This window comes from Sitophilus oryzae, unplaced genomic scaffold, assembly GCF_002938485.1.
Source record: "Sitophilus oryzae breed Bouriz unplaced genomic scaffold, Soryzae_2.0 scaffold_494_pilon_pilon, whole genome shotgun sequence".
NCBI lineage: Eukaryota > Metazoa > Arthropoda > Insecta > Coleoptera > Curculionidae > Sitophilus > Sitophilus oryzae.
The window spans coordinates 3,540,392-3,567,118 of record NW_022147078.1 but is presented as its reverse complement, the minus strand read 5'-3'; the positions used below and the strand labels follow the sequence as shown (position 1 = coordinate 3,567,118).

The following is a 26,727-nucleotide window of genomic DNA, read 5'->3' as shown; positions in this document are numbered from 1 at the left end:
AACATATTTATTAATCCGTAGTATCTAACTAGCGTGACGTCATAAATCTCGCTCCGTGGCTGTTCTATTAGAGACGGAATTGCGTCAGCATGGCCGCAAGTTGCTAACCTAATAAAATTAACACTAGAAAAGCCCGCGGGAACTGTCAAATTCAAAGTTATTCGTTTCACAGACTATATATTACTACTCCCTGTACAATATCAGGAAATTGAATTTATATTAATTCTTTTTCTAAAAAGTTTTACTGTATAGTCCCTATACAGAGTGACTCTTAAATAAGTGCAAATATTTTCAGGGGTGGTATATTATTCGACCCCAGGAACACGTCTATGAGGTTTTTTCGCCAAAAAAAAAATGTTGAAAATCGTGCATTTTCTTTTAAATTTCCCTGTATACTTTTCGAATATATATTTCGATATTTCGAATATTTTTCAAACTTTTTAGAACTGCCTGTTCACCGCAAATTTTCCTATTATACAAGGACTATAGTTACAGCTTTATTCTATGGTTACGGTACTAAAAAAGATGCAAATACAGAAAAAAGCTGGTGACTCAAAATTTTTCCAAAAAAAATATATTTTTTTTAATTTTCAAACTTAAATAACTCGGTTATTTTGGACTTATTTGAAAAATGGTACGGAGAAAATATATGTTTCTTTTATCGAGATATACTAGTCCTGAAAATATTTGCACTTATTTAATACTCACCCTGTATATCTCTTTGCAATATTGCTTTTGTAATATACAAAGTCAGATATATCTATTTCATATCAGGTACTTGGTATGAGATAAAAGCTGATAAAGATTTTGCACACGATTCTACTGCAGGATAACAAAACAATTTGCACTCGTTGTTGTTATTCGCACCTTATTTCGACATGTACAGGGTGGCCAAAAAATATTTCAAAATTCTGAAACAGCTATTAAATTGAAGGATTTAAAGGACACGTCTGAAAAAGTGTAGTTTGAAATGTTGAAAAAGAAGTAAATATAAAAATTAAAGTTATTTACGTGCAACAAATCGTTTTTTACGTATAACTAATGGGGGTTTACAAGTAAAAATAGTTTTTTGGGTGTAACAAATCGTTTTTTACGTGTAATAAATAGGTCTTTACAATCAAAAAATAGTTTTTTACGTGTAACAAATCGTTTTTACGCATAATAAAATAATTTAATAAATAATTTTTTACAAGTAAAAAATAGTTTTTTGCGTGTAACAAATAGTTTATTATGTGTAGCAAATAGTTTATTAGACGTAAAAAAGCATTTTATTCGTAAAAATAGTTTTTTCCGTGTAACAAACAGTTTTATACACGTAAAATAAAAAAAATAATTAATAATTTGATTCCTTTTCACAAATTAATAAATTAATACACATCACGCGTCACTACGTATTTCTAACTCCCCCCCCCCCCCTTAAAAGTCCCTTAAAACTCACCCAGTATATCTGATAGCATCTTTTTAATTGAAAAAAAAAAATAAATTTCATTGTTTTGTTCTCTGTAAGAAAACAGTCTAGTTTTGGGAATTGCCCTGTATTTTAAATGCCGTATAGCATATTTTAGTAATTATTAAATTATTACAATAATTAAAACCCATCAATAACTTGTAACTTTATAATTGTGAGAGAGCTTCGGAATTTAAAATCTAAAAATTATCATATTTTCAAAATCTACTCAGATTTTAATCACTCATTTCTTGGATTTTTAATTAAATTTAAAATTTTTCTAGATGAATTTTATGACAGACCCTTGTGACAGACCTATTAAGAAAAATATACAGGGTGAGTCGTAAGTGCAAATATTTTCAGGGGTGGTAGATCTCGATAAAAGAAAAATTTTCTCTCAACTGTTTTTTAAATAAATCCAAAATAACCGACTTATTTTATTTTGAAAATTAAAAAAAATTATTTTTTGCCAAAATTTTGAGAACCGCTGGATCTTTTCTGGATTTTTCTTCTTGTAAATTTAATCTACTACCTATGTTGCCATATATTATGACAAATTATATTTTTTAACTAAAAACAAAAAAAAATCCCAAAAATTTCAAATTTCTTTTTACAAAAAAAATCTCTTAATCTGTTTCTGGGGTCGAAATATAGGTACCTACTACCCCTAAAAATATTTGCACTTATTTAAGACTCACCCTGTATACAGCGTTCCATTAAAAAACCTACAATTCCTGTATAAAAATATATTTGAACCAACCAGTATATTTATGACATTTATGAAAATATTTTTTTCGTTGCCCGCATATTTTGTAAAAAAATTATGCGAACATTTTGAATCTAATAAAACAAATTTCAGTAGGAATAATTACTTTGCAAAATAAACTAAACAAATCACACAATAATTTCACAAAAATTAACAATTTTCGAAAGAAAAATACGATTTCACTATTAAAACTTATTTTTTTATTAAAAATATTAGTATTAATTGGTACTAATCACGCAAAGTTACGTACTGTGGTTACGTACCAAATTGTACAATATTATATCTGTCGTATATCACTGCGTGACAATTTTATTCTATCGAAAATTCACGAACAATCTAGAAGGCCTATAGGTACTTCGTTTCACGTCACATTTTTTGCAAGCAGCGCTTGTTCTGGAACCTACTGCAGCGCTAGTAGTGCCGAGTGCAGTTCCGTACGCTCCAACTGCACACGGTACCACACCAACCGCCTTTCAGCTATTTAACTTTGAATTTCCTGCCGTTTGGAACAGAATACTGCGATTAGTGATCAATTGAACGAAGTGAACCGAAAATTAACGAAAAACTGCGATGTCTGATCAAGGTGAGTGTTTTCTTTGGTTGCATAAATGTTTATTTAAAATGATTTAAACGATTTGAATGGTATTCTTTGTAGATTGAGTTGCCTAAATACGTTTAATTAACAATAATAATTTATTTTTAAACTCTATATTATTAAATAAAATATTTTTTTCTGCTTTTCATATTCATTGTTTAAATTAAAACTTTTTTTCACGTGTAGGTACTCTCATGTGAGATTCTGACATTTCATGATATTGTTTAACATTATCTTATTTTGGTAAAATAACTTTTAAATATACATGTTTTTCCAAAAGTATGAAGAAAAATTACTTGTATGGCACTATATTTTTATGAATTTTTACAATTTTTTATTCATTTTTTCTATTTATGTTTTTGTACTTTTTATTTTTATTGCAAATTAATATAAAATATAAATTCAAAAATGATCATGTTAATTAAGTTACATTTTTTATAATTTACAAATTTTAAGTTTTACTTTTTATATGCAATATTTTTTACATTATACAGGGTGTCCCCGAAATAAGTGCAAGTATTTTAAGGGGTGTTAGATCTTGATAAAAGAAACATACCTATTTTCTCTTTATCGTTTTTCAAATAAGTCCAAAATAACGAAGTCATTTTACTTGGAAATTAAAAAAAAATTCTAAAATTTTGAGAACCACTTGAACTTTTCTGGATTTTCTTTCTTGTAAATTTAATCTAATACCTAAATTGCCATGTTATCAAGAAATTACGTTTTTAACTAAAAACTAAAAAAATATCCAAAAAATTTTGAAAAAATTTCGAATTTTAAATTTTTTTTTTTGCAAAAAAAACCTCAATGCGTGTTTCTGGGGTTGAACTATATACAGTTAAAATACTTGCACTTATTTATGGGACACCCTGTATATTTTTTATTTACAAAGAAAAAATATGCTTTCATTTATTTTATTGTGTTATTTTTTCTTTTATTTTTATCCTTCGTCAAATTTTAAACCAAATTTAATAATTAAAATATTGAATTTAAACAATAATATGTATAAATAAATAAGAATCTTAAATTTTAAAAATCAAAAATGTTTTCTCTCAAAGCGCAGAATTTTTATTTATTATCATTTTCTTGAAGATGGCTGAATTATGAGATTTTATTAACAGTTTTCTTAACTTTCGATAGGTATATATTTTCTAAATTTTATTTATTTTTCGGGGAACAATAAAAAATGATAAATCATTTCAAATCTTGATTTAAAACTAAAAATATATATTGGATCAATACCGATTTACATTGGAAAATCATTCAGAAAATTAAATATTAGAATAAAAAATAAATAAAGATCGTATCACTGACAATCCTGATAAATTTAATAAAATAAGTTAAAAGTTGCTCTATTTAGAAAATATTTTATCTGATATACTGCCATATTATAAAAAAACGGCATCATAGTAGCCTTTGAAATGACAGTCCATGATAATTTCTGTTGGATAGATCTGTGTTTGAAAACTTTAAATTTTTTCTAAGTAAAATAGTAATTTTAATACATTTTTGTGTCAATTATTATATATTGTGTAGGGTTGTGATATAAAAGGTCAGTCTGTGCCGATTTTTTCCCACTATACTACATTTTTATAATATATTTAAAAGAAATCAACAAAAAAAAAGAAAAAAAATATTTCTTAACTTAATTCCTAGTTTTTAAAATTTTCTTGCAACATATTTTTGCACCACAATTCAGAATTATATCTAAATACAAAATAAGTCTAGGTACAATAAAAAATAGATGTTATTTATCTCTTTGTCTTTTTAGAAGAAACTGTAGTTGCTTGCTGCGCAAAACCAGCACAAAAATGTTCTTGCTCTGACTGTAACTGCGCAGCTATTTCCGAATGCCAAACTACAGGAGAATGCTGTTGCAAAGAAGGCACTTGCTGCCCTGAGGGAGACTGCTGTAACGCTGAGGAAACTGACTCAGAAACAGGTACATATTATTTTAATCTTTATTCTGAATATAGAAACTCTTATAACATGTTCTTTAATAATAACTCTCTTTTTATTTATTCTTTTTAGATGAAAACTCTGCTGATTGTTGTTCAAAAACAATCAAGAAATGTTCTTGCTCAGATTGCAAATGTACACCTTCGTCTACATGCCAAGCAGATGGTGCATGTTGCTGTAAAGGAGGTGAATGTTGCCCCGAAGGTGACTGTTGTGCAACCAAAAAACCTTCCCCTAAGTCAGGTGAGTGTTATTCCTCTCATCCCTTTTTTTTACTATAAGATACAATCATATTTACTAATAGAATACATTTTTTACAGTAAAAGCAAGCTGTTGCAAGAAAACAAACAGTTGTTCTGCTAAGAAATGCTGTATTGTAGTAAACTGCTGTGCAAAGAAAGATTGCGTTCCCTCTAACAACTGTTGCAGTAAAAAGAACTGTTTCAGTACTGGAACATGCTGTGCCCCTACAGGATGCTCTGGAAACACCAATTGCTGCTCCAAAGGACAATGTTGTGATACTAGAAGCTGTTGTCAAAAAAGTAGATGCTGTAATACAAGTAACACTCCATGCTGCGGCAGAAGAAACAAAAACTGTTGTTCTACAAGAAGCTGTTGCAACAGAGGAGCTGTTGCTAGTATAATTTCCTGCAAGAACAGTTTCAATAATGCCGGAGGAAATTGCTGTGGATACCCATACCTTCCTACAGGTGGTAATTGCGGTTCTGGAAGAAACTATGTTAATCAAAATTGTTGCAACAATTTAAGAACATTCTCAAACAGAAATTGTTGCTCAGGAATTCAATCAAGTAATGTAAATCGATACAACTGTTGCAATATTGCTGCAAATTGTTGCACCGATAAAAATACGATTGGTGGTGGTTGTTGTAGTAACAAATCTGATATTGGAAGTAGCAACAAATGTTGCAATATTGTTACGAATTGTTGCAACAGTCAAGGAAAAGCTACTGAAACAGCTGGACCCAAGCCCAATTGTTGTATTGTTGTTAATTGTTGTACAGACAGTAACAAGGTTGATGAGGACTGTTGTAGTAACAAACCTGGCATTGCAAACACCAGAAAGTGTTGCAATATTGTTACAAACTGTTGCAATAGCCTAGAAAAAGAAACTGAAACAACTGGGACACAACCTAAATGTTGTATTATTGTGAATTGTTGTACTGGCGATAAGAAGATTGGTGCTAATTGTTGTAACAAATCAGACAATGAAGCAAGCAACACATGTTGCAATATTATTAAGAACTGTTGTAATAATGAAGAAAAAAATGCTGAAACACCTGGGGCAAAACCCAGTTGTTGTATTATTGTAAACTGTTGTACAGACAAAAACAAGCTTGGTGCTGACTGTTGCAATGACAAATCAGACACTGAAGAAATCAACAAATGTTGCAATATTGTTAAAAACTGTTGCAATAGTGATACAGAAACGCCTGAAGCGAAACCAAATTGCTGTATTATCATCAATTGTTGTAATGACAATAAAAACGTTGATGCTGAAGATGAAGGAAACTGCTGTGTTGATATAAATGGTTCCAAAACATGTTCTGGAAACAAAAAATGTTGCATTGTAGTAAACTGTTGCAAAAATAACCAGAATGACAGTGCTGAAGAAGAGAAATGTTGCGAAACTGAAGACGAATTCGAAATTCCTGATTAATAATTTTTATGTAATAATAGATATATTTAAATTTATATAATAATTTTAACTCATATTATTTCTTGTATTCTGGTATTATTATTATAATGTAATATTTTAAGTGCTATTATGGTGTTGGTAATATGTTTTATACAGTATAACAAATAAATAAGTAAAAAATGAAGTCTTTTTTTAGTATATTCAAATTTATTTTTTTCCTCTAAACATTATCAGCCTTTCTAATAATACAAAAAAAATCAATAGTAAAAATCCTTATTTCTAAATATATTTCTGACTATAAAAAATATGTTTAGGGATGATAGAAAAAAATGTGTTTAATGAAATTTTTGTAATTGCAACTTCAGAATAAACAGTTTTGTCAAAAATGTAATTTGGTTGCTATAAACAATAATAATAGAAAAAAAATTATCTCTTATTTTCATATTTGATATCTCAAAATAGAGCCAGAATTTTGATTCCATTTGCAGTGCTTCTGTAAATTCTGGAGTTTGAATATTGGAGTTTGCAATTATAAAAATAATTTTTTTGTTTAGTATCTCAAATTGAAGTTTTTGAAGCGTTCTTAAAATAAGAGAGACTTAAAATTAATAACATCATTAGTATGATGGCACATTTATGCTAAGTCACTTTTTGTCCACAGGGTGTTATTTCAATACATAGCCAATCTTCAAGGGGTGATTTTTTGAGTGATTTTAAAACGAAAAGTTTATATTTATAACATGTATACAGTGCCCCAGACAAATACATTTCTAGTTTTCCGTAAATATCTATTTTTTAATTTTATATCTTAGTCAACCTTGTTGTACGTGTAAAATGTGTTTTTTTTATACAAAAGATCTTTCTTACACGTCATTTTTTTTATACGTAAAACATAGTTCTTTTCGCGTAAAATATAGATTTTTACATGTATAAAATAATTTATTACGCCTAAAAAATAGTTCTCTACACGTAAAATATTGTTTTTAAACAAAAAAAAAATGTTTTTTACATGTAAAATAGTTCTTCACGTATAATATTGTTTTATAAACGTAAACACTTGTTTTTTACACGTCAGGTATACATTTTTACACGTAAAAAATAGTTCTTTACGCTTAACAAAAATTTCTACGCGTAAAAAACACAAATACGTCTAATAATCTCTTAGTCAATTTTGTGAATAGTATTGAAAGCGGATAATAAAACCTTGATTAGATTAAAGTTAAAATGGATTCCTGTAGAGCACTTTCTATATTAAACTAATGTACGTAATGTAATATTAAAATGACAAAAGGATTGTGCGCTACTGACTATTTTAACATTTAAGCAACTTAAAATTCAGCCTTTGCTCTTGATTTTTTATATATTGCTTCGTTGCCCAAAAAAAAAATAAAACCATTCTATTCCATATCCCAGGAACAACATAATAAAATATTAAAATTAACAAACTATTAAAAACTGTGCTGTTAATTTTTTCAATTTTAATAGTCTATTTTTGTCTTAGAAATGATTGTAAATTCAATTATTATTATTCTCTCAGGTCCCAAGAACAAGCAATGAAGAGGTTTTTATTTTTTATCTCATAAACGAAACAAGATAGAGAAAAATATTAAATTTAATAAAAATAAAAAAATAATTAAAAATATTAATAATTAAAAAAGGCAAAAAAGGTGCAAAATTTCTTCGTTAAAAACGTTGTTTAAATGCCTTCTAGCACGCCACTGGACTCATTTTTTATCTGATTAGGCTCCTTATTAACGTAAATAACTTAAATAACACCCTGTATATCAAAAATATCAATGTTTGGAGAATTTATTGATTAATCGATTTTTTTATTGAACTCATAATTATACAATATCGATATCATTGGAACCATCATACATCCCTAATATACAATAGAAAAACAAACAGTCTAATCTAAAACAATAAAAAAGTATAAAAAAGAAGTCTTTGGTAAAGCTAAAAATCAGACCTTAGTAAATTTAGAAGTATTTTTTCAAAAATTTTACAAAAAACTTATCACTTGTTGAATGTTTTTTTCACGGCTCCAACTCGACTCTCTTATAACACCCGTCGGGTAAAGAACTGACAATATGCTCTATATTGCTGACCTCGTGCCTCAGCGTTCTGATCTGATCCTTGTAGCTCTCGATGAGGTCGTTTTGGGACTTGTGCTCTTTTTGCAGCTCGGCCAGGCGTTCGTCCAGTTTGGCTTGGATCAGGTGGTACTCTGTGAGGTTGATTTCTTCTTCGAGTCGGTTCAGTTCCTCGTCGTCGATTTCCGGAGTGTTCTGGAGCTCGGAAATGATGCCTTCCACGTCGCTGAGCAGCTCGGAGACTCGGATTTGGGCTGAGTTTGCGTATTTTCCTGCGCGACCAACCTACAACGATAATGACAGTGACAGATTTTTTTTTGAAAATTTGGATTTTTACATAAAGACACCTGCTTCATAATTCTAGAATATTTTCAGCATTACAGTGTTGCCGCATCATTCAAAAAATGGTAGAGTCTTTCTTATTTTAAATGGAACACCCAGTATATTATTCCATTTTTGGAAACTACTTTCATATCTCATAATTTTTCTCTTATACTAACTTATACCTATCTCTAATAGTTTAAGAAAAAAGCATGTGTAAAATTGACAAATACACGATCGTGAATAAGCATTGATAAAATCATGAATTAAACATTTTTAAAGTTGAAATTTGGGTTATAAGTTACCAAAGTCGATATATTCGATCTGTCAGTGGCGGATACAGAGGGGGGGCCCATGGGGCCCGGGTAACATAAAACAATGGACAACGTCGCAACGCCAGCTGATGCCGAAAACGTACGCATTTTACTATCTTCACTCCTAAATTTAGGCAGCCAACAAAACATCCAGTTCGAATTCGTTCGTAAAAATTGCTCTACGGCGTTGCCAATGTGTTGTAGTTTTTCGAAATGTTTTACGAGGTGATTTCCAGATATTTTAGTGTTTTGTGGTATTGTTTTTAGTGATTTTATTGATAAACAATAAGACAATGGTGCCAACTTGCTTAATTTGCAAAAATAGGGACGATTTAAACCTAGAAGTTTCATTTCGAAGGTGAGTAATGCTATGTTACATCAGTGCGGTGCCGAAAGGTAAAATAGAGAAAAATCTTTGGAAATATGTATTAGTAAATCACACAGTTTTGGAATGTACCGTAATAAGTAATGAATTACATTAAGTTAGTTTCGTCACGTTTAGTTTTATTGAATATTTTGCTCATAATTTTTAATTATTAAAACCAAGTATACAAATACTAAGTATACAAATGCGATTAATTTGTTGAAAAGATATATAAAAAAATTAAAGATGCCACAATTACGAAAAATGTTCATAAGCGAAATACCATATGATCGAGAAAAAAAAACGGCGTCAGCGATGGCTATGAAATGAAGATCGCTGTCATTTTATATGTAAAATTATATGGGGAATGTCATCGATGTTCATTTCTAAGCCAACTGGAGGCCTTTTTTTCTATCATACTGATTGTTATTAGGATTTTTAGTTGTTAAAGATGATTTTTTAGTGTAAAATCAAAAATAGATTTATATAATGATTGAAAAAAGTTAAGAGAAAAGTACGTTGGATATTACATACTAAATACCGAATGATCGAAAAAAAAACGGTATCGAAGACTGCTGGGAATAACAATCGAATATAATTTTGGCGAGGTCTATTTCTAGATGTCATTTATTAAAAATTGGCATAAAGCTTGTGAAAAACTAATACTAATTATAGAAAAATTATAAAAGGATAGAACGTTTCCAGAAACACAAACCGATATCCAAAAAAAAAATTTCGAATTTATACTACACCATTTAAAAATCAAATACAACCTTAAGGCCTACTACTGCCAGTAAGTGCCATTAAAAAATAAACAAGACTAGGGGTCATGACATATCACCTCGCCAAAATGATCACTGATTGTCATTTTTTACGCCGTTTCTTTTTTCGATGGTATAATGTTTGTGGTAATAGAGCAATGTATTTTTTGTTTTGTTTATTAATGCTATAAAAAATTATATAGTTTAAAAGATGAATGCATCTTTGTTTGATATGTTTTATAAAGCATTACTTATTTTTTGTTTGGTAATTTCTAATGAAAAGTTAATTATTTATTCAGTACAAGGTCCCGATTATCCGCGAAGAAACTGTTCCAGAAATAAGTAGATATTTTAGAAATTTTCTTTTGTTTAACAAAGATCTTTATTATTGTTGCTATAGTCTATAAAATGAATAACTTTGAATTTTGACCGTTATTTTTTACCAAAATGGCAAATATATAATCCCTCTGTCCAAAAAGTTACTGATATTCTTTAAAATGAGTGCCTGAACGATTCAGATAGGTAACTCTTTTTATTTTCGTGAAATAGAAAAGGAAAATAATAAAACAAGTGATAGTTCTTCCTATTCTTGCAAAAATCAACGCGAAATGTCATAATTGACAAAAGTAAAATGTCATCAGCCTTTGACATTTCTAAATATCAGACCAATGCCGTCTCTAATAGAACAGCCTCGAGGCGAGATTTATGACGTCACGCTAGTTAGATACCACGGATTAATAAATATGTTAAACTACGCCCATGACACACTTTCTCAAGATCTCTGAACAGCGTTGCCATTCTCACGGGAATCCTGCATGACTGCGATCAGCCCGTCTTGTTCCCACTCGCATAGAGCAAGAAACGAATGTCTGATTCTGATCTTTTCCTTTTTATGAATGAAATGCCGGGTCTACTTTATTTAGATGTCATTGGATTTAACCAATGCTTATTCAAGATCATGTTTTTGTTAATTTTACACATGTTTTATTTTTTATCTCGAAAAATAAGGATAGGTATAGGTTAGTATAATATAAAAATTAGAGAGATCATTTTCAAAAATTTAATAATAACATACCGGGTGTTCCATTTAAAATCACAAAGATGTTACCACTTTTAGTATGAAGCGGCAACACTGTAATGCTGAAAATAATTTAGACGGATGGAGCAGGTGCCTTTATGCAAAAATCCAAATTTTCAAAAAAATCCTATCAGCGGTTCTCCATAAACGTCTAGCGTGTCATGGCCGTGAATCACCCTGTATATTAGCCCTGGTCACTTCATCTGCGTGATCTGTATTATTTTAATGCATGCGACAAAGATAAATATAAATGACCGGTTAACAGACAGAGACACAAAATAAACTGTGGCATACAATGTTGCCGGTTTTTACGTGTATAGAAAAAAATAACCTATTTTAAAAACTTTCATGTATACTACTGAAATGAATAAGATAATATATCTAAGCTAAATATAACCTATTACAGCTGTAGAAAAATGAGTAACTAATTGTGCAAAATAATGCTCCGACCCTAGATGCAATAACCTTTTTCATGAACGCCTACTTGTGCGGTTTGAAATTTTGATGCAAAATCCGGCAATACCGCATAGAAGAAATGTATCAAACCAACTTTTATCTCTTTTTAATACATTTGATTATCCATTAAGCTGTCTACATCACTGTCTTACACGTTAAAATTCAGACCAAGTAATTATTCAATAAGAAACAGACCTACTAAGCCTGATATTCTTGTAAATCATAGAGACATATTATTTTTTCTTAAGCCTAAATAAGATTTACAGTTATTTTGCTTACTTTTTCCTTGGCCTCGTTAAGCAAACTATCATTACTCCTAGCCTTATCCAGCAAATTCTTCAATTCACCCTCGCTATGCAACACCCTGTCATACATCAACCCAGCCTCCTCGCTAAGCCTGCTGGTATTCTTAAACAGATCCTCAGCCTCAGTCTTGATATTCTCAGCTTTTATAGAAGCATTTTCAGCCAATTCATCCGCTTGGTTCGCTTTCTCCAGAGCACGATCAGCATTGGACTGAGCATCCAACAAAGCATTTTGAGCATCGAAAGTTTTTCCTTCAGTTTCAAAAATAATTTCCTCGATGTCCGATATGGTTTTCAATGCTTCTTCCGCGCTTTCCTTTGATCTGTTGGTTTCACTGTCAAAGTCGCGTAACAGCTTGAAATTGCTTTCGGCTCTTTCAAGGATATCGTTCCACAGATCGATAGCTTTATCAGCTTGGCTTTGCGAAAGCTCTAAATCGTTGCGTAGGTCTTCTATTTCCTCCTGTTGTTCCACTGCGTTTTCGATGAGTTCGGCACTCCATTCGTTTTTGTCCGCAATAGACGATCTGAGGCGTTGAGTTCCGTCAAACAGTTCTCTGGTCTTGTTCTCCAATCTGTGGGCTTCGTTCTTCAGCTCGCTGGAACGATGTTTGAGCTGTTCGGTATCGATTTCCGGTACGATCAAGTTGTTGACGTCGTTGAGGAGAGCTAGAGCGGCATTTTTGACCTAAAAATCAGTAAAAAATTATAAAAAAATAATATACAGGGTGTTTCAAAACAAATGCGAAAAACTTCAGGGGGTGATTCCTTGTTCAAAATAAAGGGTAGTTTGCTTTATAAACGTTGAGTCAAAAGTCAACCATTAGGGAGATATCGCGGTACAAAGATGGCGGAAAAATAATGTTTTTATTTTTTATCTTGAAAACGAAAAGAGATAGACTAATGAAATTTTATGGAAGCATTACTGTTATGAAAACACACTTTCTGGTAATTTTTTCACTTTTTTAAAATGAGTGGAAGGGGTTGAAATAAACTACCCCTATCATTCTTGTTAATGAAATTTAAAGAAAAATCTTATCAAACACATGCAAAAAAAAAATAATTTTGATAGTTTAGTTTATTTAGAAACTTTTTTATCTCTTGTGTTTTTTTGATAAAACTCACCGATTTGAAATTAAAAAATAAAATGTAAAGCATTACATGTCAGGACAAAAAACATTTTTAGATAAAGAATCTAGTGGGCAGCTGTAATTTTTTTAGGAAAAAATCTAGTCGGCCGCTGTCACTTTTTAGGATGTTTCTATTATTGTTTTATTTGACATTACCCTACTACAATACGTTATTATCTAGATTATTATTATTATCATTATTATCACTAGATTCTTAATCTAAAAATATTTTTAGTCCTGACATGTAATGCTTTACATTTTATTTTTAATTTCAAATCGGTGAGTTTTATAAAAAAAATACAAGAGATAAAAAAGTTTGTAAACAAACTAAACTATCCAAATTAATTTTTTTGCATGTGTTTGATAAGATTTTTCTTTAAATTTCGTTAACAAGAATGATAGGGGTAGTTTATTTCAACCCCTTCCATTCATTTTAAAAAGGTGAACAAATTACCAGAAAGTGTGTTTTCATAACAGTAATGCTTCCATAAAATTTCATTAGTCTATCTCTTTTCGTTTTCAAGATAAAAAATAAGAACATTTTTTTTCCGCCATCTTTGTACCGCGATATCTCCCTAATGGTTGACTTTTGACCCAACGTTTATGAAGCAAACTACCCTTTATTTTGAACAAGGAATCACCCCCTGAAGTTTTTCGCATTTGTTTTGAAACACCCTGTATATGAAATGGAGCTAATAATATATATCAAAATGAAACGATACAAGCGATACCGATTAAACTTTTAGTTACGTCATCAAAGGCGCGATTTTTAAATTCATTGTTGCCAACCATGAACATATTCGGCGCGGGGCGAAATTGACTGGAATTTAAATTTTCCGCTGAGAATTCAGGTTATCCAATAAATAATTAATATCCAAATAACAACATTATTTTCTCTATTTTATATTTATGCGTCTCAAAAGTGGATCACCCCTCTAACTTTTTTATTTTTTCAGATAAAAAAAACGAGAATTGATATGTTAGTATATGACATAAATTAGGATCGATTGACGTATTCAATTGTTTCTGGTCACTTTCTGTCTCACCGGAAATGACCACAGCTTTCGATTTTATTATATATTATTTTACTTTATTCGATAGAAAATTACATTCTGAATAGAATGACATATCCTATGTCAACTTTTGACATTCTCGCGTAATAAAAAATCTTATTTTAAATCAAATTTTCGTTACGAACCATGGTTATAATTAAAAATAAACCTTATTCGAAAATGTCAAAAGATAACGTATGATTTGATCATTAATGTTTTAGAGTCTTATTTTCTATCAAATAAAGTAAAAAAATACCTAGGGTGCCATTTAAAAAATCAAAAGTTGTTGTCGTTTCCGGTAAAACAGGAAGTAACCGAAAACACCTCGTGCCAACCCTAGTCTGCACAGTTTGGAGAATAATTTTTGGGTCGAAACAACGTTGGATACCGACGTTGGCTAGAAGCCTAATTTAGTACAAACTGCAACGTTGTTTAAAATCCTAATTCACAGAAATACAAAACTAATATGGCGTCTAAGTCGCGTTTTATCCTAAATTGGGATAATTATAGTAAAAATATTATATTTATAATTTAGTTAGAGACATATGTCAGATGGCAGTGAAGGAAAACAAAACAAAAGTATTTAAGTGTGGAGGATGTTTGAAGATCATAATTATTGAAACACTTTAACCGACTCTGTAACTCGTTACCCAAGGTAAAAAGTTAAACGCAAACAACTTTATTGATAAATGTATTGTTTCTACTTTAAAAAATACTAATGGGCCTTGAAATTAAAGAAGTTTTAAAAATTTTCTTGAATTTTTTTTTTAGTAAAATGAGAATAATTTATTCGCATTCGAAAAAATTGTTTCCGCGTATTTTTTAGGGTCAAATATTTCAAGTTAATGTATTCAAAAAGCAGGAATTGCTATTTTAAGAACGAAACATTTTCTTATTTAACAACATGGCGGCTTTAACTTTGTTGTTTTGGAGATTAAGATGGAGTAGTTCGAGTAGTCGCATACTGGACTAATAAAGTCGCAGTTCGGCCTTAACAGGTAGTATACTAGTCGCAAGATTGCCTAATTTAGTCATTCTAGAGTCTAGCTTGTGCCGCCCTCTATAATCTAAATAAACGAGGAAGTGTCGGTAATATATGTCGATGTATATTTAAATTTAGTTTTATATGTACCTTTCTTATGTCCCATTTTAATTAAGTTTTTTTTTTATAAAAACAAAAACAGCACTGAACTGTCTGACTGAACAGAACAATGAATTGAAAATTTAAGATTTAAGGTTATGGTTCAATACAGTTGCAAAAAGGTAGTGACTCTACGTCCTACCAACGTAAGAATAAGGAAATCTAAACAACGTTGGAATTAGTAAAACAGACGACGTTTGCATAACGTTGGAATAGGTCCTGAAACTGACGTCGGAAAACTCTATATTATCCAACGTTGTAACTACGTTGTCCAAATCACCTAAAGATCACTTAAGCAAAAAAGGTTACAAGACAACGTTTATTCGACGTCGCAGAAGCTTCTACTTTGCTGTAGTACTAGTCCAACGTCGGTACAACGTTATAAAAACGTTTAAATTTATTTTAATACCCAAGGTAGGGAGCTAACTATTTTTTGTAACTAATCCAACGTTGTGTTTAGTAAATATGTGGTCGCAAGTCGTGAAAATGCTACTTGGGTTAGAAAATCCTCAAATCGTATTTTTAATCATATTTCAGTTTTTTTAAATGGAACGAGTGTGGCTCATTAGCATATAATTTGATACCACACACTTGGTATTTCGAATCAAATTTTCGTTACGAACCGCAAGTTATAATTTCAAATAAACCTTATGCGAAAATGTCAAAAGTTAACGTATGATTTGTCATTAAATTCAGAGTGTTATTTTCTATCAATTAAAGTAAAAAAATACCGAGGGTGCCATTTAAAAATCAAAAGTTGTTGTCCTTTCCGGTAAAACAGGAAGTAACCGAAAACAATTGAATACGTCAATCAATCCTAATTTATGTCATATACAAACATACCAAATCTCGTTTTTTTAACTGAAAAAATAAAACAGTTATAGGGGTGAGCCACTTTTGAGACGCACCCGGTATATTATTTCTATATTTTCTATTATATATATTACCCGGACTAAAATTATAATTTATTTCGTAAAGAACGACATATGCACAAACAGACGATCGGTCAGTCAATGTCAAAGACAAATATAATCAGATAGTCGAATGTCGCCGACGTGTCCTCAACAAAAATGAAGCGAATAATTTACTTATCCGCGAAGCTTATAAGATCTAAAGATAATTCCGAGGATAATTCCAATCGCAAGTTGCAAGTGCACGGATTACATGTGCACACGAACCACCTTAACACATCCAACGTCGCTAGAGTGTCGCGGGGAACAAAGGGTGCGGGCGGTAAAGGTTTGACCAATTAGATCTAATATTCCGATGAGCAGTGAACAAAGCCATCGGGCAACGCGGTAGAATAAATCTTTAAAAAAAATATTTGGTATATCACATAATCTATAAAAAAAACTTACCTCATATGATTCTTCGTTGACGTTTTCAGTCCAATCTTTGGTCCTGTTAAGCTTGGTTTCAGCACTCTGGACATCCGCTTGGAGTTTCCTGGTTTCCGTACTGACATTTTGTTGGATGGCGTGAACGTGCTTTACTTTTTCGTAGGCCTCGATTGATTTATTTTTCGCATCTTTGGCCTTCGCTGTTATACTTTCCGCTTCTTCGTCGAGAAGATCTGCCAAACTTCTGGCTTCTTGGGCTACGTTGGTCATTTTTTCCGAATGCTGACCAACAACTTTGGATCTAAACAGAGAAAAAAAAAAAATTACCAACACTCAACGATGAATGATCCTCCACCAAGACAATGCAAGTTCCCGCACGGCTCGAAAAACAATTGAGTTTTTAAAGCAAGAAAACATCGAATTGTTGAACTATCCTCCACATAGTCCCGACCTAAGTCCTAACGACTTATTACTTTTCTAAAAATTAAGAAAGAAGTGCGTGGTCGAAGGTTCCAGTCCCCAGAAGATGCAGTTATTAGAAGTTTGAAGGTACCAAAAAGCGAGTGGAATAACTGCTTTCAGAATTGGTTCCAACGGATGCAAAAATGCATTTATCTTCGCGGAGAATACATATCTACTGTTTTTTTTTTCTACCGTCTCAAAGACAAACAAATTTATTTATATTGTGTACCTACATTTATTTTCTACACTAAGCTTTGTCAATATTCTTTGGCTGACATGATAATGATAATAATTATTTTGAACACTCTGAATTATAAATAATTTAAATATGATTTGTTACCTCTCCCATGCTTCTTGGAGAGATTTTCTAGCTTGGGCTTCGAAAGTTTCTTCAACTTCATTTAGTCGATCTTCAACTTCAAGAAGGAAATCCTCAGCGTGATCCAGATTCATTTGAGTCTTCTTAGTTTTTTCGCTGGTCGTAAAAACATTTTCGTAAATTTCTTCCAGAGTTCTGGCGACGTCTTTTTCCCGTTCTCTCATATTCATAATTTCCTATAGGAAAAAAATCTTGTTAGAATAAATACATAACTACTGCAAATTTCTAAGAATATTATGACGCCATGAAAAATGTCACTAATTATTTTTATCATTCTACGTTGTAACAGCACTTTTGAGGATATTGCCCTGCATAAACCTTTCCAGAAATTTCTCGATTCACCAAGAATTCAAAAAATACCGCAATGACATCAACCGCTTCTTCGATCTTCTGTCAAAATTGTTGATCTAATACATCAAAAGTCACCTTTTTCAAAAACCTACTAGGTATGAGTTCAATGAGTCGCAATTTCTCGTTCACTGTGATTTTCATCTTAATTATTTGATATTAATACATCTGGCATTATGGTATTCTGTTATATTATCGACATTAGTACAAATTAATTGTTACTTTCTTATATTTTATTATAATATTATTTTATTATTTACTTTTCATATTTATTTCCATTTCTGCCAATATCTTCGGTTTGAAAAGATATATCGAGATTCGATTTTCGCTGACTTTTTAAGCCTAGTGTTACAGCAAAGTCTTTAGCCTTGGGAGCAAAAGAAAAACGTTAACACAACATTTGCTTTACTTTACTTAACATAATATAGTCTACCAACGACTAAGAGAAGAAATGACAGACACAACTGCCACTGTTACCCTCGTTGGACAGGCTATAGTTAGGCCTATTACCTGAAAGACACTGTTAGTTCCTGTGCCGTTTTTGACATTGTCATGAAACTCGTCGATCTCGTTTTCCATCTTTTCCAGTTCGTCGGGAAATTCCTCGTCAGATATCACAGTGGGTTGATGCTCAATTTCGTACAGAATCTCTTGCAGTCGTTGAAGCTTGTTGGTGTGATTTCTGTGAGCAGTTTGCACAAGATTGTAACAATCCGGACAATCTGTACAAAAGAAATCGTCATTTTAACCTAAATTCTTGTTATTAACAAACCATTAAGTTGAAAGAATCAATTACTATTTTTTCCATAGCAACTCTTAAAATTGCCTTATATCTATCAAAAATAGTAGATAAAATAGTACTTTACATATCCAAACTACTTCCATAAACTACATCCATTACTTTCAAGGGTAGATTAAATGATACTTTAACAGCGAGAATAGGTTAAAAAGTTTATTTCTTATCGCATGTTTTTTAATTGCTTCTATTTCTGAAAATGTTTGTATTCCTTTTCATAAGTTATTCGGGATTTAAATGGTAGTAGTTTGAATATGGCGTTTGTCGCCTCAGCCTGAATATCTGTTGGTAATTTACTTATTTCGTTTTGAGCCATTTCTAGATCCAATTCAATCAGCAATTGACACGAAAGAGAATCACAAAACATCCCTCTTTAGAACTTCGTCTGTCATGTTAAGAAGTGAAAGTAAATAATAAAGCGCCTCTCGTGTTTTAATTGAAATTTTTTGAGTGCGAACTCAAAAAATTTCAATTAATGCCTGTATACAGGGTGTTTCAAAACAAATGCGAAAAACTTCAGGGGGTGATCCATTGTTCAAAATAAAGGGTAGTTTGCTTCATAAACGTTGGGTCAAAAGTCAACCATTAGGGAGATATCGCGGTACAAAGATGGCGGAAAAATAATGTTTTTATTTTTTATCTTGAAAACGGAAAGAGATAGACTAATGAAATTTTATGGAAGCATTACTGTTATGAAAACACACTTTCTGGTAAGTTTTTCACTTTTTTAAATGAGTGGAAGGGGTTGAAATAAACTACCCCTATCATTCTTGTTAACGAAATTTAAAGAAAAATCTTATCAAACACATGCAAAAAAATAATTTGTATAGTTCAGTTTGTTTAGAAACTTTTTTATCTCTTTGTATTTTTTTGATAAAACTCACCGATTTGAAATTAAAAATAAAATGTAAAGCATTACATGTCAGGACAAAAAATATTTTCTGATCAAGAATCTAGTGGGCTGCTGTAATTTTTTAGGAAAAAATCTTGTCGGCCGCTGTTACTTTTTAGGATGTTCCTAATATTATTTTATTTGACATTACTCTACTGCAATACGTTATTATCTAGATGATTATTATTATCGTTATTATCACTAGATTCTTAATCTAAAAATGTTTTTTGTCCTGACATGTAATGCTTTACATTTTATTTTTTAATTTCAAATCGGTGAGTTTTATCAAAAAAATACACGAGATAAAAAAGTTCCTAAACAAACTAAACTATCCAAATTAATTTTTTTTGCATGTGTTTGATAATATTTTTCTTTAAATTTCGTTAACAAGAATGATAGGGGCAGTTTATTTCAACCCCTTCCACTCATTTTAAAAAAATGAAAAAAAATACCAGAAAGTGTGTTTTCATAACAGTAATGCTTCCATAAAATTTCATTAGTCTATCTCTTTTCGTTTTCAAGATAAAAAATAAAAACATTATTTTTCCGCCATTTTTGTACCGCGATATCTCCCTAATGGTTGACTTTTGACCCAACGTTTATAAAGCAAACTACCCTTTATTTTGAACAAGGAATCACCCCCTGAAGTTTTTCGCATTTGTTTTGAAACACCCTGTATATTTTTAATATATTTTTTAAATTTACATTTTTTTAATTGTAAAGTAATATATTACATTTAAATGGAATATATTACATAACAATTATATCAATTACAGGATTACAAGCTTGTTTTCTAACATTTTTTAAATAAAACGAATTATAAAATTTCAATATATTATGTATATTTGTCGTAGGTAGGTATGAAAAAAGTAAAATATAAAATGGACAAACGCTTACTTACATTGCAATAAAACTTCCACTTTTAGTTTTGCAATCCAAATGCAATATTTCTATTTCACAAATAAAAATATCCGACAACACTAAAATCACTGAAACTTCCGCGACAACGTTTTGGACCTGCATATAAACATTACGCTGTACTATTATGTGTTTGTTGTTGAAAAAATATAAAATATTTAATTATAACTTGTAAATTTTAATATTTTAACGTGAATTTAACTACTTTTGACAATAACTAACTTTTTGTTATCAAGAGGCATTTTAGACGGCAACTGACATATATGTCATAATATTTGAATCTTAAATATGTATGTAATATAATTTAAATTACTATAATGCAACTTTATACTAAGAAAACATTTATACATTCACAAAATACAACAAAGTCTAATAATATAGTTTGAAAACAATGAATATTGAATTAAAATTGAAAAAGTTAAGCGCGACCCCTTGTGCCAAAATTAGATGATTAAATTTTCGCAATTTTTACACCATTTGATGACCGGTGATGGCTCTAGTGTTTGTTCGGGCGGTTGGGCTTTTACTCCCGCTTATGGCCATTAAAGAAAAAGTTCTAAAGGGGGATGTTTTGTGAAGAGAATTAAAAAATATTGACGCAAAACTGACAACTAAAGAGACAGCTTTATTTATTTGTCAAATTACATAGAAACCAACGCCAATCCAGCACAATATTTTTTCTACTCGTAATAAATTCCTTGAAATAATAATTTCTGAATATTTTTTAAAACGTAACTCGCTATAGAAAAAAAATATTGTTTTATACACGACGATAAAATTGCATTATCGTCTCCCGAAAGTAATCCTTTCGGTAGACGATAAAATACCATTTTATCGTTTTGTATAAAAAATAACTATATGTTCAATTATTAAAAATCTTCTTTAATACATACCGATACAGCCCATTTTTCTGTTGTACTTATTCTCTTTGCATCTGTCACATTTTCTACCCTCGACGTTGTCCAAGCATGGACACTGTCCAGAAGCATCACACTGTAAGTCTTTGGACCCGATAATATCACATTCGCAATGCTTGCAACCTTCCAAAGAAAATCCGTACATCCTGGCCTCACAATGATCGCATCTAAGCCTAAAACATTTTAGTCAGTTGACTAATAAAATTTAAAATACACAACACAGTAGCTCTCCATACACGGAAGACCCGGTCTTCCGATGAAATCTTTGGGCACTTTGGGTTTGTGGGCAAGCCAAGGCTTTGGCAGGCGAAGCCTTTGGCGGACTAAGCCTGTCAGAGACCATGTCCTTTGAGACTTGGCATTTGAAATTAGATTTGTTAAAAAAAAAACAACGAAAGTTTCTCAGTGTAAATACGGCAGTTTTTATTACGATAATCATTTAGCTATACAGGGTGGTCCAAACTCTATTCCGGAAACTTCGGCAGTATATTCTGCAGATATAAATAAGTAAAAAAGTTCGTATAAATGTATGCCCTAAAATGCTTAGTTTCGGAGATACCGGGTGTAGAAGTTTCATTTTTATTTCGATTTTTTCCAAATAATTTCTGAAGTAACGTCAATATTTGGATGAAAATTGGTGTCTGGGAGTTTTTTGACATGAGAAATTTGATTTTAATGCCAATATGACTCCTACTGGTAGAGGGCGCCACCTACATATTTTTAACTGGTTTCAAGAGTAATAACTTTTCGTCCGTACCTGTATAGAACTACTGAGTAAAAAAATATACTTTTCGGACGTTTTTTATGTGAAAAAGGTCTCTTGGTAAAAATCGCTACGAGTAATGGTTTTCGAGATATTTGGAATAATAACTATCAATACATGTCATCATTGACATAAATAATTATACATGTTGACTAAATAGTTATTGGACTGAAATCATAAATTTGAAATGTTTCTGTGTCAAAAGTTCAACAGAAACTGTTTTATCATCATTTTTTGCAGAAAAATTTATGATTAATTTAAAAAAAATTAAAATTTTATTCTACAACATATCTATTAATCCGTAGTATCTAACTAGCGTGACGTCATAAATCTCGCTCCGTGGCTGTTCTATTAGAGACGGCATTGGTCTAATATTTAGAAATGTCAAAAGCTGATGACATTTTACTTTTGTCAATTATGATATTTCGTGTTGATTTTTGCAAGAAGAGGAAGAACTGTCACTTGTTTTATTATTTTCCTTTTCTATTTCACGAAAGTAAAAAGAGTTACCTACCTGATTCGTTCAGGCACACAATTTAAAGAATATCAGTAACTTTTTTGACAGAGGGATTTTATATTTGCCATGTTGGTAAAAAATAACGGACAAAATTCAAAGTTATTCATTTTATAGACTATAACATGACAACTTCCAAAAAATTTCGCGAAAAAACTCATAGACGTGTTTAAAAAAATTTGGCACTTATTTAAGACTCACCCTGTAAACTGCGAGCGAAAATTTAAATTTATTTATATTAAACACAAACAATTTTTAACATTTTAGTAAAAAATGGTTTAGTTCCCTTACCCTGTAACTCCAGGTCTACAAAAACACTGGCCAGTATGCAAGTTACAGGACTGATTGTAGGCTCCTACAGGGTCACAGTTACAATTCTGACAACCGTCAAAGCTGAGAATATTGAAGTAACCGTTTTCGCACTGATCACAGTTAACGCCAACTACGTGAGCTTTGCACTGGCAAGAACCCGTGCTCTGATCACATATCGGTTCACCAAGAAGATCGTGGGTGCCGGGAGGAAAGCACTGGCATTTCTTGCAATCGCCTTTGGGCAGTACCAGAGCATTACCATAGTAACCTGTCAAAGGAATAATATATAGATACCTCAGTTAATAGCATATTAGTTTATTAGGAGTAGAAATGAGGCACAAAAATTACATTTTTACTTCGAATAGAACATGCTATTTTTTTCAAACGTCACAAATGATTTTTTAAACAATTTCAAACATCGCAAACAACATAAAAAAATAGAAGTATTAGATTGTAAGTAATTATACCATTCTGGACACTCTATCTTCTTGGTCTGTTTTTTAATGCAGGCGAGAGAGATAAATATAAATGACCGGTTGACAGACAAGAAGACAAAATAAAAAGCGGCATACAATGTTGTAGGTTTTTACGTGTGTAGGAAAATGCGTGTGTAGAAAAAAATAAACTACATATTCTAAAAAATTTTATATATATTACTAAAATAAAGATAGTATATACTCGGTTTTTTTTTCTCAGGAAGACAGAAAAAAAGCATTTTTTTAAGTAAAAAAAAATTATAATATTCTTTAAGTTAACTATCTGTAGTAAAATGAGTAACTAATTATGAAAAATAAAGTCCCAATCTAAGGTGCAACATTTTTCGTAAACGCCTACTTGTGCGGTTTGAAATTTTGATGGAAAATCCGGCAATACGGCATTGAAGAAATGTATCAACCCAACTTTTATCTCTTTTTAATATATTTTATTTTCCATTAAGCTGTCGACATCACTGTCTTACACGTTAAAATCCAGACTACGCAGTTTACCAGATCGGTATAATAATAGAGATACAAACCAGAAAAAGCAGCCTTTTGCGCTGGTTAATTTGGTGATAATAATGACAGGTGTTTTTCAGGAATATTGTTCCGTATTAATAAAATTTTCATGCAGAACATAGAGAGAGAACAGAAAACCATAGCTAGATAACAAATGGAATACAGCCTAAGTAAAACACTTTTTTTTAGTAACTTATAGTCTAAGAGATAGCAACGTTTTCGAGAAAGTATTTTAAGACGTCTGGCTCTTTGATATATCTTTTACTATGCTCTCTGGAACAGCATGCGGCCCGTCTGGCTGCCGATACCCGTCGCGTTCACTACTGCGCATCGGAAGAAGATCCTATATTTTTTATTAATTTAGTCCTATAAATTCTAGTATTGAATATAAATCGAACATGTCTCCATAGCGCAGTGCGTAGAGTTTCCGACCACTAACCGAAGATTGAGAGTTCGAATCCGGGTCAGGCCAAAGACATTTTCATTTTATTTTCGTTTATATTCTGATAGTAAAGTATTAAATAATTCTGGTAATTAAAAAAAAACAAATATTTAATACTTTACTATCAGAATATAAACAAAAAAAATAAAAAATAAAAAAGTCTTTGCCTTGACCCGGATTCGAACTCTGAATCATCGGTTTGTTGTCGGAAACTCTACGCACTGCGCTATGGAGACATGTTCGATTTATATTCAATACTAGAATTTAAAGGGCTAATAAAAATATAGGATCTTGTTTCAATGCGCAGTAGGGAACGCAACGTTTACCGGCAGCCAGACGGGCCGCATGCTGTTCTAGAGAGCATAGTAAAAGATATATCACAGAGCCAGACGTCTTAAAATACTTGTTTTTCCGACGTTGCTAGCTCTCGTACTATTAGTACCTCACCTGGAAGACAAATTTCACATCTGGATCCTCCAGTATTATGGATACACCTTAAGCATTCTCCTGTGGTGGTATTACAGTTCCCTATAGCGTTCAAGTCGATGTTTTCACTACACTCGCACAACTGGCATGGGGTGGGGGGTCCAAAACGTCCTGTGGGATCGCCGAAGAATCCATCGGAGCAAATGTCACATCTGGGACCTGAGTATCCAGTGGGGCATTCCACGCACATGATCTCGTCGTCTCCTAGTTGGATACAAGCTCCTCCTTCTGGACAACCGCATGGAAGACAATCTTCCGATGTTCCTGGATAAATATATATGTATTGGTTTATATCAAATTTTCAAAAACTGTTGTGTCAAAACAAGTCAATGTATAGTATTTTCCCGGAATGTCTTTACAAAAGAAAAAACTTATTTATTATTGACCTTTTGAGAAAAATGCATTCTTTATATAAAATTTTCCCTGGTTCTAAAAAGGTTAATCCCGTTTATACTTTTCCAAGTTTCCATACCATAGTTGAATTTTTTCTAAATCCTAAAAATTAAAACGCGTTCCTATGATAATACCATATGTTCGAAAAAAAATGGCGTCCAGTTGGCTGGGAAATGACAATCGCTGACATTTCCTATATAATTTTACATATAAAATGACAGCGATCTTCATTTCATAGCCATCGCTGACGCCGTTTTTATTCGATCATACGGTACAATTTGGTTTTCAATCTTTGATAGATTGTTATTGATAGAATTTTAATTTAACGTTATATTTTTTACTGTTTCAAAATGTTAAAGAAGCACAAAATTTATTTAGTTTATTGCTTCGGAAAGGGTGATAATGATTATCGAAAAATGTGATAGTTTAACAACAGCAAAAATATGACGTTATAATCAAAATTAATAATATAATAACTGATAATAACCATCTATCTTTGAATAAGAAGACTAAGGAAGGAGCATAATGCTATCTATGTATTCATGCATGGTGGGCGGAAAAAGCTCTCTAGGGTGGGGATCCTTGACAGTTCTGTTTGACGATTCATTTGACACATTTGAATTTGATTTGAAATTTTGTGGATTTGTCAGTCTTTACGGAGCTTATTTTATGTTATTTATTATTTATTCTACTACTGATAGTTGTATAAAGGTAGTAAATCTAGATGGAAATTGTAGCAGAACTTAAATTAACAGTGACACTATCGCGATTGATCGAAAAAGATAGTTGGTTGTGTAGCGTGCCGTAGATCTCGGTAAAAATTGAGTGAAATAATGTAACAACTTTTCGCTAGTAAGTGACTATATAATATACATACGTGTAGTAAACCGATCATTTATGAAATTCACTTAAATTAACTAAATTATATATTTTCTTGCATTTTAGCATTTATTTACTACTTGTCAAAGATCAGATGTCAAAGAATTTTGATACGTTAATTTGACTTACCTGCTTCAGTAGCGTATCGGATGTTTGTGTTAATAAATACTTATTATAACTTATCTATTTTTATTAGAATTATATATTTTTATAACAATTTTAATAACTACCAACATTTATTCACAAAGTAAAATAAAATAACACATTATTGAGTCTACCCCACGTCTACCCTACATCATAGTTTTAAATTTTTTAAATAAAATTAGAACGGCACTGATAAACCGGAATTTAAGTCGGCCATATTTGAGGCCCATCGCGGTGTACCTAAGATTTTTGATATGCTCCTTCCTTAGTTTTCTTATTCAAAGCCATCTATCAAAGAATGAAATAGA

The 26,727-nt window shown here is 31.3% G+C and overlaps 2 protein-coding genes across 3 annotated transcripts in view; one reads left to right on the top strand and one right to left on the bottom strand.

Annotated features, from left to right (window-relative positions):
* The first annotated feature begins 2,572 nt into the window (after positions 1–2,572).
* LOC115886715 (keratin-associated protein 10-7-like) lies at positions 2,573–6,608 on the top strand. The gene is made up of 4 exons (XM_030905986.1): positions 2,573–2,796; positions 4,580–4,750; positions 4,840–5,010; positions 5,088–6,608. The coding sequence occupies exons 1-4, from the start codon at positions 2,784–2,786 to the stop codon at positions 6,443–6,445; spliced, it is 1,713 nt and encodes a 570-aa protein (XP_030761846.1). The 5' UTR covers positions 2,573–2,783; the 3' UTR covers positions 6,446–6,608.
* A 485-nt stretch (positions 6,609–7,093) lies between these two features.
* Positions 7,094–26,727, bottom strand: part of LOC115886713 (laminin subunit gamma-1-like) — an 82,177-nt gene continuing 62,543 nt past the window's right edge. For both annotated transcript variants that reach the window (XM_030905984.1, XM_030905985.1), the window contains 8 exons: positions 24,965–25,267; positions 23,060–23,348; positions 21,468–21,664; positions 18,479–18,690; positions 17,582–17,796; positions 16,798–17,080; positions 12,091–12,804; positions 7,094–8,802 (listed from right to left, as the gene is read on the bottom strand). In XM_030905984.1, the coding sequence (XP_030761844.1) occupies positions 8,461–8,802; positions 12,091–12,804; positions 16,798–17,080; positions 17,582–17,796; positions 18,479–18,690; positions 21,468–21,664; positions 23,060–23,348; positions 24,965–25,267 (2,555 nt within the window). In that variant the 3' untranslated portion in view covers positions 7,094–8,460. The remainder of the gene's footprint in view (positions 8,803–12,090; positions 12,805–16,797; positions 17,081–17,581; positions 17,797–18,478; positions 18,691–21,467; positions 21,665–23,059; positions 23,349–24,964; positions 25,268–26,727) is intronic.